This window comes from Polyodon spathula, chromosome 11 (assembly GCF_017654505.1).
Source record: "Polyodon spathula isolate WHYD16114869_AA chromosome 11, ASM1765450v1, whole genome shotgun sequence".
In the NCBI taxonomy this organism is placed as follows: Eukaryota; Metazoa; Chordata; class Actinopteri; order Acipenseriformes; family Polyodontidae; genus Polyodon; species Polyodon spathula.
The window spans coordinates 5,351,778-5,367,797 of NC_054544.1; the positions used below are offsets into that span (position 1 = coordinate 5,351,778).

General features: G+C 40.4%; 1 protein-coding gene across 3 annotated transcripts; it reads right to left on the reverse strand.

Moving 5' to 3' along the window:
- Positions 1-998: 998 nt before the first annotated feature.
- Positions 999-8,030, reverse strand: LOC121322577 (tumor necrosis factor-inducible gene 6 protein-like). 3 transcript variants are annotated; one of them, XM_041262691.1, is made up of 6 exons: positions 7,840-8,030; positions 5,966-6,100; positions 4,437-4,598; positions 2,624-2,852; positions 2,252-2,292; positions 999-1,617 (listed from the first exon to the last, which is right to left on the reverse strand). In XM_041262691.1, the coding sequence occupies exons 1-6, from the start codon at positions 7,937-7,939 to the stop codon at positions 1,475-1,477; spliced, it is 810 nt and encodes a 269-aa protein (XP_041118625.1). In that variant the 5' UTR covers positions 7,940-8,030; the 3' UTR covers positions 999-1,474. The 3 variants fall into 3 exon arrangements, with proteins under 3 accessions (XP_041118625.1, XP_041118624.1, XP_041118626.1); XM_041262690.1 differs by having other exon boundaries at positions 5,966-6,103; positions 7,840-8,029; XM_041262692.1 differs by lacking the exon at positions 4,437-4,598 and having other exon boundaries at positions 5,966-6,103.
- Positions 8,031-16,020: the final 7,990 nt, after the last annotated feature.

The window sequence follows — 16,020 nt, forward strand, 5'->3', positions numbered from 1 at the left end:
GTCCTGTGTATTGTAAGGGTACAGGGTCACATCGTCAGATTGTGTGTGTGTGTGTGTGTGTGTGTGCACTTGAGTATGGAGTGTATGTGTGCGTGTGGTGGGCTGGAGCGCTCCCCCGAGGCTATCGGTTAGATTGGGTGGGAGGCAGCTGCTAGCGGGAGAAAGCGTCTAGTCTATGAAACTGAGGGACAGAGCTAAAGGCTGAAAGCCCAGAGTGAATGGGAAGAGCAGAGAACGATAACGAGTGAGATGCTGGAGGGAATAAAAAGAAGAGCTGAGAGAGCGAGGGAGTTATTGTTATTTATTGATTAGGCGAAAACCCCGGCCCAAACAGGGATTCGCTGTTATTTTATTTAGTGCAGTAATTAAAAGCAGCGAATTTGGAATCCCATCTGGTCTCCCTGAGTCTTGTTTCACTTCCAACGCTGCAGTTCATCACAATATCTTAAAATGCAATTTGAGATATCTCTAAATAATCATTTGGCTTACAGTTGAGAGGGTAACAGCTGCTAGGAGACACTTTTCTACACAGAGTGGCGATGTTGATGATGACAAGTTGCTGGGCTCCTTCAGAGACCAGAAGACGAAAATCTGGGATCAATCAGCTACAAGGAATAGTATAAGCATTGTTGGCCCTCATTCATAACGTTTTTGGATGCTCTTTAACTAAGGAGTCTTTTGCAGAAAGACGCAGTTAGGTGGAGCTCACAGTCCAGTTCCTGGAATAGTTGTCTTTGTTGCCAGCTGGTCTGACTTCTAAAGCACATCTGAACTGATCCGAATGAACTGGGACCCCGCTGGCTTTCTTGGCCTTGGAAGCTAATTATTAATTAATTAATTAACTTTAAACCATGAAAAGACCCCCTGAGAGGAAACGCTGCATCTAAATCTTATTAAACCTAATGTACAAGCCGACTCTTTAAAAAAAACAAATATAGCATTTACAGAATAACTATGCACATCAAACAGTAAAAACAGAAACAGATGGTCATAAAATATCAAATCCATAACTTCTTTTTATCAAATTTACCAACGCTGGGTTAAGGGTAAGAACATACACGGAAAGCATAATAATGAAATAATGTATTGCGATAATGCACAGGAAAAGTATGATCAAGACGAGCAGGCTTTCGTTACAATTACTAATCACAAGGCAGATAGCAGGCAGAAGCAGTTCAGATGTTCACCGGCTTGGTGTATTGATAAACAGTAGCTTTTCAGCTCTTCAGTACTAAAACTGCACATCAGTCATCAAGTGTTTATTTCACAGCACATTTTGCTCTAATAAGCACAGTACTGACCATGCATTTGCATAAGGCCCCCAAAACAGGTCATCAGGGACAAACAATGGTTTACAAGGTCATATTTCTTTACAATAATGCTATTCAAAACAACACATGGTATTTATTCCACGCTTACGCATTGCAGTAACTTTTTAAAGCACTTTATCAGCGTTGATCGAAGCTCAGTGCGGTCACACATCTAGCAGCGTTGATTCATTTGCAGCAATGGTTGTGTTACTCAACGTCGATGCTAGGGCCACAGCAACATATTCAAGCTTGAATCCACCGGCACTCACAGATGAGTCTGACAGGAACTTCAGTGTCATGACATTTCCTGTGAAACACAGTAAAGGGTACTGTTCATGTTGACTGAAGAGAAACCAGCCTCAAGCTGAGCTGTTCCCCAGTCGGAGGTACTAAACAAAATTTTTCATGCAGAGGAAGTGATGAACAGAGTCGCGCAGAAAAACATACTGCATGGCTTCAATAAAATGGTCGTAGCACAAGATGTGTACATACCCATGCCTATAGGTGCTACTGTGTAGCAAGAGACAAACTCATGTTTTGATAATGAAATAATGTGTAAAATGATTGCAGACAGAATTCACAAAATAAATAATAATAATACACATTTAAAAAATGAAACACTAAACCACACGAAAGAATAATAACTTTATCCACAAGTGGAAACTCCTGGAATTTGCTTCCCATTGCCTCCTGTGCCCTGCTGCTATAACCCATGCTGGGATTCATGAAACTTTGTGCTGTTATTTTACTGGCTCTCCATTTTATAGGGTCTTATTTATATCGTTATTCATAAAACTGAAGTTCAAGTATTTAAAACTGGGTTGCAAATTGGCCCTATTATCAGTAATGCAGTACCATCTCCCTGTGATATTAATTTTCCCAGTGGTACAACACATAACGAGACAAGCCACCTTAACCCTCTTTATAATTAAAAATGATACCTGTACTAATAAAGTCTTCTGGTAGCTCATCTCCACAGAATCTGGAAAGGAAGACAAACATATCTGTCAATATTTGTCATGCAGAGATCTCTTGCACTGCATAGTTTGCTTTGTTTTAGAATAAAGAGTTTAGCATGACATGATAATGTATTCTTGATGCAAGATTAAAACCAGCTTGCTTCCTTAATATTGAATGCCAAATAGACAACTACTCCTTATAACAATCTGTCTGGAGTTACACTGATTTACCACATGCAGTGCATTGAAAACAACATTTTTCCTTTAGAAAATATTTTCCAATTTTCTTACAAAATTTGAGTGCAGCTGGGAATAAAAAATATCCAAACTCTAAAAGGAAAACACTGCATATACCTTCCTGAAAAGCCCGAGATGTCATCATAGCTGTCAAACACTTCCAGAAAGTCAGCCAGGCAGCCTGGGTCATCTTCTACGTCAAAATCCAGGAACCTCAGGTGGATATGCTGGCCATAGCGCACCCTGATGTGCCAGTAGCAGATCTGCTTGTCTTCGTATTCATCTGGGTAGCCGGGGGACTGTATAACCCGGCTCTGATCCGTCAGCACTCCCCCACATTGCTTTGCTTTTGTAAAAAGTGAAAGCTGGTCAGCTTCGATTCAATCTGTACACTTTATAGCACAGTAAGTAACACGTACGTTGAAAGGTCACATGCAGACATGCTCAAAGGCAGGTTCAGAGAAAAATTGTAATAAGTTGATATTGTTGATACACTCAGAATTATTGTAAAACCCATACGATACTGTAATATACTTTATAAATCTGAGATGATCTAATATGAATAAATGAAAGTAGAAACTAATTTGCTTCAATATGTGGTAATTTTATAACCAATAATCATAACAAAGCATAACAAATAGCACTGCATTCAAAGTGACATTTTGTAGCTTATCCTTTATACTATAAACTGTCTTATATTACACTAAAAAGAAAATATCATTAAAAAAAGAATGTATATTCTCTCTGGCCAGCGTGTCAGTCTGATTCCATATATCCTATATATAATGTCAAATTGTAAATCCACATTTTCCACAGTAACAGTTATTTTGATCAGCTTCAAAGCTGCTTGTTTTTCATTAATTAAATGTTGTATGTATATGTTAAGCATGGTTTTCATGCTTTGCCATACACAAGTGGTTTACATGTGATTTCTCATTGTTTGCCTGAGCTTTACCATGTTTTCACCTCGCTGCACTGGCTTTTTGTTATGCTTTTACAATGCCTGGTGTTGCTCGCATGGTCCCATCAGGGCCAGAATGGATTGGAAATGATTTGCCCAGAACAGAGAGAACTGGCTTGAGGAGCAGAGTCCCTGGAACAGTGCGCTCATTGAGGGGGGGGTTCCTCAGTGGAACTGTGCCACACACACACAATGGGATATATTTCAAAAAATTAAAACCGCACTAACATATGACGCCATTTATACTGTATGCAGTAATATTAATGTGTGGGTCAATAAGACACCCCTGTGTGGAAACTCAAGCAGGGTGAATATTAACTGGCAGGATTACACCCACAGCTGTCCTTCAGAAGAGACGTAAAACAGAGGTTCTATTGGTGAGTGACTCTGCAGCAGCAGTTGTTGATGCATTGTTCACCACCTAGTCTTTAAGTTGCTTTGGATAAAAGCGTCTGCTAAATGACTAATTCATAACTGCTTAGGATCAATGCAACACATCTCAGAAATGGACACATTTGCTTTCTTAATGCAAAATGATGATTTCCTGGGTGCTTCATTTAGAAAAGAAATAGCCTCCTGGGGTAATTCCCTTCTTATGTTTGTAATTTCTTCTAAGCTTTTAGCAGTCCCGCACACAGATTGTAATGTTTCTGATTAACATGGAATATATCAGTACTGCTATCCATGCTGTCACAGAGGCCCAACATAACATTACGTCTCCAAAATTAGCTGTGGAACTATAGACCTTCTAAGTTAATAGTACTGAAGTCACACTGGTCTACATGGAAAGAACAAACTGTACTGTATGATGGTACTGTATGATGGCATTGCATTAGTCATTTTAAAATGAAATGATTATTCATGTCCTGGCTGCCATGAATAATCCTGATGCAGCAATGTGTGACGCTTTGTATTTATATGGGTGCGGCACTCTCCTTATACTTATAACTGCAGCAGTGTGTCACTAACCGGTAGGGTTGTAGCAGTAGACATCCCATCTCTCACTCTTGTTGAGACGGTAACCGTAGTCAATGATGCCAACTCTCCCGAAACCACAATTGGAGCCAGACTTCACAATGGGGTAACCGACTCTTCCTTTATCAAACCAGCCAGCCGCACACACATGAAAGCCTGAGCAGTGGGAAAGAAATAAGGAGCAGCAAGGCACGACTAATAATGCTCATTAAAGTGGATGAGCCAAAAATCCACGGAGAGCGACGTGGTTTAATATTTGAAGGAAGGCAAGGAGGAGTTTTATTCTGGCCTCTGCGAGGAGCACATACTGTACAGCAAGTTAACAGACCATGCTTGAACGGCTTTCCAAGCCTTTTAGAAAACATTCTGTACTGCTGTAGTAAAAGCATAGCCAAGCACTGTTAAAACACTGTAAGTAACGTATGTTTAACGAAATGGTATCTTTCTGTGAGACAGAACTTTCTGTACTCATACATTGCTAGTTGTAGTAATAATGTAATTATGACATTATTACACATTCAATTGGAATATTATATATAAGCACCCATACAACTACCTGGGTCTTACAGTATAACACAAGGACTCAATTGTTACATTGTAGTGTCCAAACAATTACCATGTAATTACTATGAAATGTTTGCCCTGAAATTGAAAAAGTATAACATTTATATTCTCTTCCATAAGCTTTAAAACACTAAACACACTGACTAAAGGACGAGAAACATGTATCACTGAACACACTGATTGGTTTTGGCAAAACTTCCAGCTGGCAGAAGAGCGACAAGATTTAATTCCAATCCATTTCCCCAGTGCTCCATCCTACAGGTTGTTACAATAAATATGCATATGGAGATGTCTGTCAAAGGTTGCATAGATATGAATTATTACTAACTATGCTGCACTGTTCCCTGAACACTGTCCAAGGATAACATTATACTGTAATCATTGGCTTATTCATTGTTTACTGAATGTGCAGACCTTGGAGTGGGCTGGAGAAGAAATGTATCAGTAGGTTTCTTGTGCCAGGACAGTTTTGCAATATGTATGGTAAATAAGAGGTATTTTTCAATAGCAGTGATTGTATAAAATATAACCAATTTCAACAAGAAATTTTGTGCATTGCTCTATAGATCTTTTAGTATTTACTAGTTTTAACTGAGTCTGACTGATTTGTATCCTGCCTATGAAAAATGTTGATTTGAAGCATTGAAGTGTTTGGTTTTGTTTAAATACAGTATCAAAATACAATAATTCACCACCAGTAAATGTCAGTTATACCATACACTAAAACTCAACAATTAAATATTTTAAATTACAATTTAAAACAAGCTTGAATACAATAAAATATTATTACCTATTGCCTTTTTCATTGAGGCTGAAACAAAAAGTATACAGCATATACTGTCTGTATTTTACATTTAGCGGAATGTGTGAATGTAACCTGCATCATTTCTACACTGGGAAACAACATTCCGTTCCATCATGAAAATTCAGAGCCTGGCTTCTGCAAGAGATTCACTAACCTATTTTGCGAGCTGCCTCCAGCTGGGCGTGGCTAGCTAGCTTTCCACCCTCATACTTGCACACAGCTTTCGCCTCCCTGTAAGTCAGCTGGTACCTCCCTTTGCGTGATTCTCGGTGGTAAACTCCTGCAGCTTCTTCTGTTGAAAAAAAGGACATTAAATATTACAAATGTTCTGTGATAAGAACACAGTCTTCCTAAGAAAGTCTTTAGTATTACAAAAACAATGGTCAAGCCAGCCTAAAGCTACAGTGACCCCCAATCACCGTGTTCAGTTCTAGAGTGACTGTTTGCAACAGTACAGTTTTCCAGTTTTATTGTTAGCTTAGCTCTTGACTAACCGGGTTGTTTACACCTTTTAAACAGAGTTTCACTCTGTCAACTAAACAACCTGACATCCTTCTGGAATGCCTACAGCAGTAGGAGGTTATAAATGTTCTGCACGCTCTTCTGCAGCTCAGGGAAAGCAAAAAACAATGCACATTGTTGCTTACAAAATTGAGAACACTGAATCCATTGTTTACTCTTAATGGACTTGCCTGCTCTTTAAGGGTTTTGTGAAGCCAGCAGTGACGCAGTGCTGTAATTTGATAAACTTAGGACTACCATTGCTGTAAATACAAAATGCGTGTGGTAGTTTATTGATTCCAGATGTTCAGTGCATTCACGCTGCAAGTCATTAAATGTATGTCGTCATTATAATTCTATTGTAAAATTCTATGGTTTTGACTCCCAAGCTCCACTGATACAAAAAAAAAAAAAAAAAAACACACGCTGGATAGCTTCGGTACACCTTCAGAATAGGCGAGTTTTGGGGCAGGAAAATTGTTAAATGCTTCCATTAGAAATGTTGGGAAACTCTTCCAGGTGAGATGAAAGGTATTGTAGTTTACAGTGCCCTGACCCCTTTATGTTTGGTTAGTGGTATGCCCTAACCTAGCGCCTTCTTCCTCAGGCTAGTAATTGCTGCGGTACTGTTTCACAACAGTGAACCAGCACATCATCTTTCCAAATAAAACTGGACGTGAATCACAAAGGAAGCAAAAAAAAAAGCAACTTGGAAAAATCTTAAGTGGTATAGACCATGTTAAACCAAGTTACTGTGCCGCACTGTGCTGGAGGGCAACAATAAAGGTCCAGGATGGAAATTTAGAAGCGATTGCTTTTTACTCAGAGATTGTGGAACAGTTTACTGGGTTTTAGCTGTAACACTGGGGCCATTCAAGAAGCTATTAAATTGTGCCCTGGGGCAAATAGTTTGCTAGAAAGGTACCAGTCTCAAAGTTGAACGGCTTTTTCTAGTTAACAGTGTCTAAGTTATTGTTTCATTTTCAGCCCATTCAGAGTAGACTACAAACTGCTTGCACGGCGTTTCATTTTCCAACTTTCTTTAGCATTATTGCCAATTTCACTTCACACCTATTCACAGTGTTGTTATATATATATATATATATATATATATATATATATATATATTATATATATATATATATATATTATATAATTATATTATTATATATTATATATATAATTGTATTTGTCCAGAATAATTTGGGTCACAATGCCTTCCCCCTGTCTTAGAAAGGAAGGTAAGATATTAAGCTGATGGTAGGGTTTTTAATGCTAGTACCAGTGACATGTGTTTCAATTTGAAGTTGCTTTATCCCATATTTTGAAGAGTTTTTAAATTGTAATAAATATTTATGGGAAGGGCAACTTGTGATGGACTTTAAAAAACAAGAATATGTTTAAAGAGTAACAAACCATGTTAAATTCTTCAAATACAATTCAAATTTGTTGAGCTCTTAATGGATTGGTGGAATTGGATGTATATACTGCCTGTACTAAAATAAAAAAAAAAATTAAAAGTCTTACCCAGCCATATGGAGTTATGTAGTATTCCATCCTTGAATCCCCAGGCTCGGGTCTCTTCCAAGAGAAAAAAAATGGCACAAACGAGATGAAACGCTAACATGTCCACAGTTTGCAACCGGAATTCCTGCTTTAGCAAAGTTACTGGAGAGGGACTAGCAGAACCAGCTCTTGCTGTGCTCAGGGAACATATGGTTGCCAGACTTTTATACAGGGGGCTGCCCGCTTGACTGCTATTAGTGCTGTGAGGTCACCAGGCTTGCTTTAACTGAGTAACAGCTTCTGCACTCATAATTAACATAACGATCTGAAACTCTTCCGTTTTTTAACTGTTTTTGTCAACAATTGCTATCAAATGTTGTATATATTATTTTATTATTGCCCTTTCTCATAAAATAATAAACACAGGCAACAAAGAATCTTCTCAATCCGCCCTCTTGCTTGCATTGCTGTGACCGAGTGAAACTTTTCATCAGAATTAAATTGTTGAACTTGTAAAAATCATGAAGACATTATTACCTGATTCTGCCTTGCATAAAGTGTAAACATGCTTTTAAAATATTCATTTTCAGTTCATCAGTGACTGATCAATAAAGGAAGAGCATATTAATTGTGTCAGGGTGCAACAGTTTAAAAAAAAATTAAAAATGTCGTTCCCTAGCCAAGTTCCCTCATGCTGGGGTTTGAGAGCTCCACCACACACTGCTGGGGTTTGAGAGCTACACCACACGCTGCTGGGGTTTGAGAGGTACACCACACGCTGCTGGGGTTTGAGAGCTCCACCACACGCTGCTGGGGTTTGAGAGCTCCACCACACGCTGCTGGGGTTTGAGAGCTCCACCACACGCTGCTGGGGTTTGAGAGCTCCACCACACGCTGCTGGGGTTTGAGAGCTCCACCACACGCTGCTGGGGTTTGAGAGCTCCACCACACGCTGCTGGGGTTTGAGAGCTCCACCACACGCTGCTGGGGTTTGAGAGCTCCACCACACGCTGCTGGGGTTTGAGAGCTATACCACACGCTGCTGGGGTTTGAGAGCTCCACCACACGCTGCTGGGGTTTGAGAGCTCCACCACACGCTGCTGGGGTTTGAGAGCTACACCACACGCTGCTGGGGTTTGAGAGCTACACCACACGCTGCTGGGGTTTGAGAGCTCCACCACACGCTGCTGGGGTTTGAGAGCTCCACCACACGCTGCTGGGGTTTGAGAGCTACACCACACGCTGCTGGGGTTTGAGAGCTACACCACATACTGCTGGGGTTTGAGAGCTACACCACACACTGCTGGGGTTTGAGAGCTACACCACACGCTGCTGGGGTTTGAGAGCTACACCACACGCTGCTGGGGTTTGAGAGCTACACCACACGCTGCTGGGGTTTGAGAGCTCCACCACACGCTGCTGGGGTTTGAGAGCTACACCACACACTGCTGGGGTTTGAGAGCTACACCACACACTGCTGGGGTTTGAGAGCTACAGCACATACTGCTGGGGTTTGAGAGCTACACCACACACTGCTGGGGTTTGAGAGGTACACCACACACTGCTGGGGTAGAGCTACACCACACACTGCTGGGGTTTGAGAGCTACAGCACACACTGCTGGGGTTTGAGAGCTCCACCACACACTGCTGGGGTTTGAGAGCTACACCACACACTGCTGGGGTTTGAGAGCTACACAACACCCTGCTGGGGTTTGAGAGCTACAGCACACACTGCTGGGGTTTGAGAGCTACACCACACACTGCTGGGGTTTGAGAGCTACACAACACCCTGCTGGGGTTTGAGAGCTACAGCACACACTGCTGGGATAGAGCTACACCACACACTGCTGGGGTTTGAGAGCTACACTACACACTGCTGGGGTTTGAGAGCTACAAGAAAATAATTGGTTCAATGAAGTAATTGAGAACTCAGGTGGAATGAAAACCAGAAGACCCAGCGGCTCTCCAGGTTGGCTACCCCTGTCTTTATTTTCTGTTATTTTAGTACTTTGCACTGGAGGCTATATGGTGTGTATGTAGTGTGCTGGTCTCTATTCTCATTATCCATGGGACTTAGTAAAGTTGAATGAAGACGTCTGCTCAAAACGTTTGTGTGACGAAAGATGAGTTCTGGGGATGAATCTTCCTCCCGACCTGTGAGGGCGCTAAAGAACGGGAGGAGAAGTATCTGGAAGGGCTGGCCTGACAGTTCGTTTCCGGGTCAGGGAAGTGGGTCAGCCTGGAGGGAAGCGTGACTCTGTTGTAAGACCGTATTGATTTGAGAGGTAAACGAGAGGCAGCTGCAAGTAATAAGGCAGCTGCAACCGTTTATCTCGATATCATGCGGGATTACATATAGGGGCCAGGGTAACGCTGATCTTCTCCTTCGTTTGGGTTAACGTTAGGTGAGAAGGACTGAGAGAGGAGCTCTCAGAGTATTTGTGAAGAGTGTTGTACGTGCTGTGTGTTATTTTCTGTCTGTCTGTAATTGTCTGTCTTTGTCGCACTAATAGACAGTTAACGCACATCTCCGGAGCTGTCGAAAGGAGAGCACTATCCGGAGCACCACTGCACTGAGCACCTGCACGTTTTCGATCACCCAGGACTGGTGACCGTACCGTTGTTTTTGTTCGGGACTGTGCCCTTGTTTTCATTATCCCCGTGCTTTACACATTGTTGTGTATTGCCGGGGATTTATTATTTTTGACGGTCGCCAGACCTGGAAAAGAGCAATAAAGCACTTATTCACTGAATCACTGTTGTCTGTTCATCACTCCTGCACCGCATCACCGCGACATCTGTTCCCCTTACCAACCACTTTGCCACAGTTTGTTATAGAATTTTATGATTTTCATTACATGAGAGTAGATGTTGAACTTCATGCTGATTTGAACTCGGCTCTTGCCAAGATAAGACGTAGCTTTGCAGTAAACTAATGTGATCCATCTGCATCTCCATCCATTTGAGTTCTTTTTCATCTGATGATTTAGATATTCTTCTGTCTGGTGTTGATTGCTGAAGTGTAATGCTGGCTCCAGGGATCAGCTCATTTTGCCTCCCCAGCTAATAGAACGAATGCTACAGTATTACTACTCCATAGTACTGAAATCAAAATAGTTTCTCTATTCCATGAATCATTTTTAGCACGCAACCGTGTAAGAGTGTGTTTGAGAGATGATATTGCTGGCTTTCAAATCTGACACCTAGAACAGATGACATTTCAGGGTCATCATACATTCTTTGTTATACTGACATCTGCTGGATATAGTTTATACTGTTTGTATCTTTTTTTACATAATTAACATGTTATTTATATGGGCAGAAAATGTCCATCCAAGGTATCTTTCACACTCATACTGTAGTCTATACCTTTTCTCTAGCAAGATAAACTGCAACAGACTTTAGATCATGTTAGCCTTGCTGCTTCTTCGTGTTCATGGTACAGTATATTTTATCTACTAAAAGTCACAGCTGCACTTATTAATTCTCTGAAAGTGCAGATCTTGCACTCTGAATTTCAATGAAAAAACATTCTAAATGCTTTAACCACCACGGGTCCTATGTAAACAGATTATGTCTCTTAATATCGTGGTTTTGTGTGTTATTTTATTTAGGTTTAATGACTTATATGTTTAAAAGTGTTCGGTGGGTACCTCCAATGATATTGAGTGTGCTTTCTCTTGCACTCACTTCGCTAGTGGGCCTGACACAGCAAAGAGTGCGTGAAAAATACACTCTCAATCTGATTAGAGGTAGCCACTAAACACTTACAGTACAAACATACAGAAGCGATATGCAAAAGCTACCAGATGTGTGGTTCATGAATGGAAGGGGATCAAGTTAGTCCCAACTGTGTTAACCTTAGGTGTAGGGTTGACTCTTTCTTGCATCACATACAGTAAATATACAGCTTACCCTTATTTTTAACTTGAGAAGAACTCCAGTTACTAAATATAGGAGAGAGAAAATAATTAATTCTACCTAATGAAGCCTAGAAATAACTATACTCGATACAGAACTCTACGCTTACCAAAAGAGAATTTTACGAGGGGCAGTCGGACAAGAAAAAGAAGCAAAGGCTTGAATCTAAGCTGTCCGCACTTTTTACACTTGTTGTCTTGTTCGTACTGTGTCCCTGCAGACTTGTATTGCTTATCCTTTTCTGTAATACAACCCACAGAGGGAGTACAACAGACAGCACACGTCCTTTATGGGAAAAAGGAAGTTCTACAGCGCTGGCAGCTCACAGCATCTCTGGGCCTATTGGGAGATCCACCGTAGAAATATTAAAGCTACAGCAGAGAGTCCCGCAACACAGGTTTGGTTTTCTAATACAATATGATTCCATGCAGCTTATCTTTCCTAAAGGCCAGCTCTAGGTATCTCGCTTCCTAACTCCTCCTATCACTTCCAGGTTGTGACTGTCAGCTGTAAGCCCTTCTGTAGTTTAGTGACGCCAAAGAAAAAGAGTGAGCTGTTCTCTCCCCCCCCCCTTGCTGTTTTTGTTAAAATAACATTCCAGAGGAAATCACTAATATTTTGACATTTTCTCCATGTTTTCATTGGGTACCACAGAGCTTATTCTCAAAGCTGCCGATTCCTGTAATTGACTCCATGTTAAGGTTACAACAGAAGAAACAAACAGCTTCAGAATGCTTGCGAGACCTTGACTTGTGCTGCTTATTTGTTTGATACAACTAAAATGTTTACAATTAGAGAAGTGATAAAAGAACTGTCAGCCTTTCAGCTGTAGACTCATAGGCTAAAATACTGATTTTCCAAATTGATGTTTATCATGAGCAGGTCTTTTCCACCATCCAGCAGTGGGCAGTTTAGGCAATTGTACATTCTGGTGCGTTTTGACAGGTGCCCATGTAGATTTATTACAGCTTCTGAAATCTATATACTGTATATCCACAACACAATCTACTGTGTTTACAAAACAAGACCAGGTAACTCTAAGCTTGCAGAGGGTGGGAACGCTAGGGGTATGTACGCAGATCTTCTGCTGTTAAAGTGTAAAGATTCTATGTATATTCTAGAATATAACAGCTGGCATGGAGAATGGATGAAGCTGAATCAATACTGCCCTGACTGCCCAAGGTAGCCCTACACTGCCAAAATAGTTTCTTATTTCAAGACTACATAGAAAAAAAAAAACCTAGGGTCGTTTTAGATGGATTAATCACATTAGTAGTAAGAACTCTCATTCTAATGAAAGCCTCATTAGATGGACCAAAAAATTATTGCATGTTTACAAGAGTAGGTCTGGTAGAAGAGGAACAGAAGTCTAAGCATTAGGATTCACCCAGATACTCGCATTGAGATCCCATTTACAAGCACTACTTACAAATTTCAACCTTCCCTGTAAATCCAAGCTGAAAAACAAAATTGAGCAGCTAACTAAAATGAGAGTTGAGTTGAGGGATTAGCCAGATCATTTCTTTGACTCCAGTCAAGGCTATCTTGTAACACATATTTGAATGAACCACTTTGCTAATTGTGCCATATGTTTCAAACTTGAGGACCCGGTATATACACAGTGGGCAGACATGCACATCAGCACAGTAGACCACAGCTTTCATTAAGAGATGCATATTCCACTTCATTCTCATTGTGAGCCTAACATGGGAACTAGACCATAGTTTGCTACATACATTTGCATTATAATGAGCTTTTAATCTGGAGGGAAAACAATCTGCTGTACCTTTTAGTAACCCTCGAAGCAGAAAGAAGTGGGGGCAGGGTGTTTACTCATGCAGTGGAGCTTTATTTGGGTTAGCGATGTCTGTACAAACCAAGCTTTTTTACATTGGTAAAAAAAATGTATATTGTAAATGTAAATTGTTTGTTTTTTGTAAAAAACAAAACACACTTTAATGTAAACCCTCCATTGTCCAACTTCTTTTGCAGAACTGTTTTTTTTTTTTAAATTTTAATTCCTAACATTTTGAGCTATTCATTCATATACAGTGTTTTATTTAACTCAGAGCTATAATAACTGAAAAAAACTGAGTTGCTTTTTCTTTTGTTGGCTCATTTTAGGCCAAAGTGATCTTTGCAAAACAGCTCTGAATGGATCGTGTTTTTGGAGGAACCGCATACTGTATTCATTAGAAAAGCAGCCGAGAGCAAAACGCTTGGTGAAAACTAGAAAAACAACGTCTCACCAAACATGCTGTCCTTCTGCTCCAGTTAAATGCCGATTTCACCTGGCAGGCTGCAAGTCAGTCAGTGTGTGATTAGATGAGGAGTCATTGCACCAGCAAGTCATAGATACACTTGATCAGGTTCAGCTGAATAATGTACTTCTTGTCTTGTCTACACAGCTCATTCTATTCTATCAACATCAAATCATTGCCATTCAAAAAGGGTAAGATTCCATTTACCTGAAGAGTTGCATGCCTGTTCCTAAAAACAGGGAAATATAGGTCTGCATTCTCCCAGTTCACAGATAACTAGACCACACTTCACAATTGCACTTAAATGTAGTTCACCAGGTCACAAACGCACAGCATCTGTGTGTGACGCAATTTGCTGTTTGTCTGCCATACAGAGTTAGCAATACTATAGGCGTGGTTAGGGTCGAACTGGGTTTGAACTGAATCAAAGCAGTTGCTAGGGACTACTTTGTAATCGGCACGTTTGCTGGTGCAGTACATGGGAAGTGACTGTCTATACAATGTGCTCTTTATTTCCAACACCATACAACCTGCAAAAAAAATAAAACCCACCAAACCTTTCTGAAGTAGCAAAATAAGCGCTTAACTATGGAAAGCATGAGCCTACAGGCTGCACTTTGCCTGTTTTGTGTATTACTATTTTTGTCTCACTGCACCCAAAACTTGAAACCATTTCAGGTTTGGTCCTATGAACGAATTCCTGACAATTCCCAATGTCCAGATCCAGAAGCTCTGGGTCGGGTGCGCTTGGCAGCTATTTAAAATTATGTGGTTTGGTTTGTTTTCCATGTATTTTCCAGCTGTTGTCGTTTCAGTCAGCAGAGGTAATTGAGGAAAATTCCAGAAATCAGTAGAATTACCGAAACTCAACTGGCAACGACAGAAACATCTTATGTACAAATAAACTTGTATTCTAACACTGCATATCAAGCCATATCATTTTCTTAAGACAAATCATTTTCAATAGGACCAGTTAAAACACAACATTTGATACTATCAGTATGCAGTAGCCAGTACAAACAACAACTATTGAGACAGCAGATGCTTTACAGAAGTTTTGTTTCAAAGGATTCGTCTGCATTGCCTATACACACACCATAGCTACATTACAACACTCCAGTCCTATCATTTTACAACACCTTCAACAAAACAGAAAACTGCTATTTTAACCCAATGTTCTAAAAGCTCACGAAAAACGACACGTCGTTGCTTCGAAACACAGAGAAACAAAAATGACAGGGTGATTAAAAGTGTACACTGCAGCATTTGCTTTCATCTGCAAGCACTTATAGACACGTACAGCTCATAAAACACACCAACTACTGCTACATAGTCGAAATGTCAACTAAGGTTTAGATATGAGACAAAGTTTCATATTTTCTCATTTTAGCATCTGGTCTTACCAATTCCTGTGTTTCTAAAATTGCTAACATTGTTAGGAATGAACACTAATTGTTAGATGTTATTACACACAATGAATCTGCTGCAAGTGACTTCAAAACCCAGGGTTCAGACAGGACTTTAAAACAATGTGAACTATTGAGACCAATTACATGCCTGGTTAAAGGAATTCCATTTGTGTTGCAATAGGGCTGTTTAAAACACATTTTAAGTGAAGTCACTGACTATAACTTAAGTCTTATAAAAGTAATAAGTGCAAAGTGATTGGGAGCATGTGGCTGCAAGAGGATTGAAGTATAAGGTGATTCTCTGTATCCACAAGTCACATGCTGATAGCTTTAACTGGTCAGAATCAAAGTGTGGAGACTGAGGACTGGCAGAGTGTACAGTTATTGGGAGGAAACAACTGGAACACAGAACCGTGGCACAGCCTGCCTTTACCAGTAGATGGCACTAAATAGAATCTGAAAGACCAAGTAGAAATGAAATATGATGGTAATGTTAGGATTGGGTTTTGAGTAATTGCTGGGGGTTTAGCAGACCCGCTACAGAGCAGAGTGGTGGCAGCAGTCCAGACAGTTGCTCTTTCACACACACTCGTTTCATGGGGCTTATTTT